Source organism: Rhea americana, unplaced genomic scaffold (genome assembly GCF_003343005.1).
Source record: "Rhea americana isolate MKP2758 unplaced genomic scaffold, rheAme1 scaffold_130, whole genome shotgun sequence".
Lineage (NCBI taxonomy): Eukaryota > Metazoa > Chordata > Aves > Rheiformes > Rheidae > Rhea > Rhea americana.
In genome coordinates this window covers 2367448-2371532 of record NW_028185373.1, presented here as the reverse complement: position 1 = coordinate 2371532, position 4085 = coordinate 2367448, and the positions used below count along the sequence as shown (strand labels likewise).

At 35.4% G+C, this 4085-nt stretch overlaps 1 protein-coding gene across 3 annotated transcripts in view; it reads right to left on the bottom strand.

The window, feature by feature from the left end:
* Positions 1-4085, bottom strand: part of LTN1 (listerin E3 ubiquitin protein ligase 1) — a 35841-nt gene that overhangs the window by 22159 nt on the left and 9597 nt on the right. For all 3 annotated transcript variants that reach the window (XR_014894904.1, XR_014894903.1, XM_085297833.1), the window contains exons 11-13: positions 3679-3720; positions 2394-2586; positions 200-439 (exon numbers count right to left, since the gene is read on the bottom strand). Coding sequence is in view for 1 of the 3 variants with exons in the window: in XM_085297833.1 (XP_085153959.1) it covers positions 200-439; positions 2394-2586; positions 3679-3720 (475 nt within the window). In the remaining 2 variants the exon portion in view is untranslated. The remainder of the gene's footprint in view (positions 1-199; positions 440-2393; positions 2587-3678; positions 3721-4085) is intronic.

The following is a 4085-nucleotide window of genomic DNA, read 5'->3' as shown; positions in this document are numbered from 1 at the left end:
AAAGAAAGAAAGAAAAGAAAAGAAAATGTGCAAAATCAGAAAAAGCTCCCTTCAGATTTTTAAACATTTTCCCCATTCTACTACTTAGCTGATGCTCCACTACAGGACAAATTTTAAGAGATCAATAAAATAACTGAAAAAAAAAAMCAACATCTCAACATTAAATTTGGTCTGGAATACAACTCTTTTTCCAAATTACCTGTTAAGTGTGTAGCATCCTGCCTCTGAGCACACAACTGGAAGATGGTGAACAGCAAGTCTTCTGAGGATGGCATCAGTAAGCAACCTTTAACTGAGCTGAAAAAGCTTGAGGCTACATCACAGATGAAAGATACTGATGGTTCTGTATTTCCAGCTTCAGAAAGATCCCTAGCTTTAGACAACGCTGCTTGAAGTTTATCAATAATCCTTTCAACAAAAGTTTCACCAATTAAGGATTCTATTGGGAAGGGGAAAAAAAAGAGATATGCTTTTATTACTTGATAAGTGCGACTGCTTTTACATACTTGCTTTTTCAAAAGTTTATTTACTACTATTGAATGCAAAAAAATCAAGGCCAAAACAGTTTTATTGCAAAGCTGAACTCAATTTTGTATTCAACAGCTATCTAGAATTTTCTAGAGAAAGGTTCACATAGCCAAGTATTGTTTTTCCAAAACACCTAAATCTGTCTAAATGAAAGGTATATAAATGGATCATTCTGTATTTGCTCTATTTCCCTCAAGTGCTTTTCTAACTTCTGCCAATCAACTGTGAGCCAGAGACTGCCTCTAGATCACTGCAACTAATTACCCTAAACAGATTTATCTTCCATAAACATGCTTAATACCATTCTGATTGCGCTAAGACTCCAAAGCATCCTGTGGCAGTGAGTTTCACAATTTTACTAYGAACTATATGAAAAAGTATATCTTTTCCTGTTCTCCAGCCTGCTGTCTAACCTGTAGACAACCTCTGGCTCTTATGTTTTCAGAAATAATGAGAAAACTTTTCCTACTTGTTTTCTCCAAACAGATTATGATTTTATGGCTCTTTATCACAACCTCATCTCCAATCACTTCCTTTGCAAGCTCAAAGGTTCTAATCCATTTTATTCCCTCTACAAACAGAAGCCACTACATTTCTCTAACCATCCCTGTCATCTTTCTTTGGACATTTTCTGCTTCTATTGAACCCTTTTTCAGAAGCATATAGATGAAGATATCGCAGTGACTGAAACTACAGGCAATACCCAAGATATTGACACACCAGCAGTATAATGATTTTCATTTGCCCTAACAGAATGATGGAATGGTTGACGTTGGAAGGGCCCTCTGGATATCATCCAGACCAACACCTACAGCACATTGCTCAAGATCGTGTCCAGGTGGCTTCTGAATATCTCCAAGGATGGAGATTCCACAAACTCTCTAGGCAACCTGCTCTAGTGCTCTGTCAGCCTTACAGTAAAGAAGTTTTTCCTCATGCTCAGACCAAACTTCTTGTGTTCTGTTTTGTGCCTGTTGCCTCTTGAGCTAACAAACTAAGTCACTGAATAATCAGCCTCTGACTCACAAGTAAGTTTGYTGAACACGTTATCTGGAGTGAGGAATATGTTTCCCTGGTGCTCCTTTGCATCAAATTCCAAAATTTCAACAACACAAACAATAACATTTTAGCACACCCAGGATGCACTGCTTACAAATATACATAGTAAGATGGCTGTAATGGGTATAAATTCAATTCCAGTAGAGAAGTCTGTATCACAGATGCCACAAAGTGCAAGGAAAAAAAAAATGAAAGTTTTTTTGTGCTTGGTTTTAAATAAAAAAAGAATACATTTATAACGTGAGCGCATACACTTCCCTCCACCTCCCCCCAAATATGTAAGTTTAACAAAAAATGGCTCAAAACGAWWTTWAAYTCCTKTACACATGGRTCTATACCCATTGATTCTTGATATGCTGTTTCAAAGGTAAACTTCAGACAGCATGGTTTAAAAGCTAACAATATTATTTTACACATGGGTCTATACCCATTGATTCTTGATATGCTGTTTCAAAGGTAAACTTCAGACAGCATGGTTTAAAAGCTAACAATATTATTTTACAGCAGCTTAGGTAATAAATCCAACTACTACTTAAGTTTTCTTCAAGTTATCCAGATCCAACACTGATACATCAGCTACACAGACCAAAAAAAAATGTGATGCCACAATTGCAAGTCAGTGTTTATGAAATTAAACTGAATATGGTTAATTGGCTCAGGTTAAAAATGGGAAAAAAAAGTTATAAATTAAGTAACCTGGAAGATCTTAAGGACTTCCTCCCAAGGTAAAGTATAGCAAAAGCATAAAGTCAAGCATAAAGTCTAAATGCAACACTTTGCAGAGTTCAAAAAATAAATGTACTTACCATTTTTAATGTGCTGTGACAACACTAAGCTCAGGAGGGTCCACCTTTCTGAAGAGGAAGATTCTGATGAGGCCATGATGGGTTTCAAACCCAGATGACACAGATCATCTGCCAGCATTACAAGTCTTTCTCCAAGTGTCTCTCCTTTCAGCCAGTCAGAGACTAAGGAAAGCTTTGTTGTGCTTAAGCATGCCTGAATCACAAGAAAATAATTTTATTAGCCTTTTGAGGTTATTGATTTTTATTTTAACTAAAAGTAAGACTGGTATGCGGTCCTCAGAAATAGTATTTCAACTCTACAAAGACAGAGTGAGAATCTTATCTGTTGTAAACAGCAAGTACTTAAGTACCATGCCTGCAATAATCCCCCTCAACTTCCTCTTTAGACAGACAAGATACAGCAACTTATTGTGGCTATGTCAGATTTTAGGTGAAATGAGTCGAAGGGTGAAGAGAAAGCTTCTCCCCCCCCCCGCCCTTTTCTCTAACTACAGAGTCTAGAGAATGATTAACTCAAAGTTAGAAAAATAATGTTTAGATGACCATGTCACGTGAAATAAAATCTATTTACAGCATCTGAATTTCTGTAAAAAACAAACAGCAGGTCACAAATCAGAAAAACATTATTTTGGTGATAAGCCATTCTAATTAACAAAAATCATAAAAAACCTGAGGATTCATAAAGTACACAATATCTGTAAGGAAAGATACTGTGGTCCACATGCTGGATTATAAATCAAGTGCTAAGAGTTCTTGTCCAAAAACTGTAATATACTTCCTATTTCTTCCCATGCAATCACTTACCTGTCAGTCACTCCCATGTGCAAAAATGGGATATTATGTTCTCCTTGTAGGGATGATGCAAAGGTGATGGTACAAATAATCTTCTAAAGTGTTCTGAATATATCCCTAATTCATCAGTGTTTGGGGGGGGGGGGGGTTCTATGAACAATACTTGAGTTTATATACCCATTTTAAAAATAAATGTGCACATACTGATAATCAGTGGAGAATGAAGACACGTATGTAGATGATTAACCTAAAATCATTGGTCTTGCATCAAACTCCTCTCTCTCTAGCTTAAGATGAGCAGAAATGAATGAGAAATCCGTCTAGTTCAGAGAAAACAAACAAACAAAAAACTGCCAAAAATAGAAGTTACAAAGATAAAATTGTTGGGKTTTTTTCCAACATTGCCATTTCATTTGTAAGAGTCTCCACATCTAAATGGGATTAAAAATAAACAACACTCAAAATAAGAAAAAAAAACAGTTTTAAAAGGTACCTTTTGAATTATCTGGAGAAGAATAATCCATTTCAGATCCATCTAGAAAGAAAACAAAATCCCACAAAGTTCATCAGAAATTCTTTGATGAATTTGAAGTATTTAATACCATTTTAACTGTTTTACAACTTAAATTTCTGCAGGGAAGAAGCAGAAGTTGCTAAGTTTCAATAACAAATTTATTCTGAGGATTTTTTTTATACTCTATTTTTATTATACCACAATCTTTGCCTCCCAAGTCTTCTCTCTTCTTTAAGAGAAAGATCACCAATGGCTAATACAGAATTAAACTGCATAAAGGAACAGGTTAAAAAAAAAATCAGCATTTTCTGTTATTTTATGATTTATGCCATATAAGAGGGGACATATACTGATGTCAATCATTCACAGTAACAGTCTAATGTCAA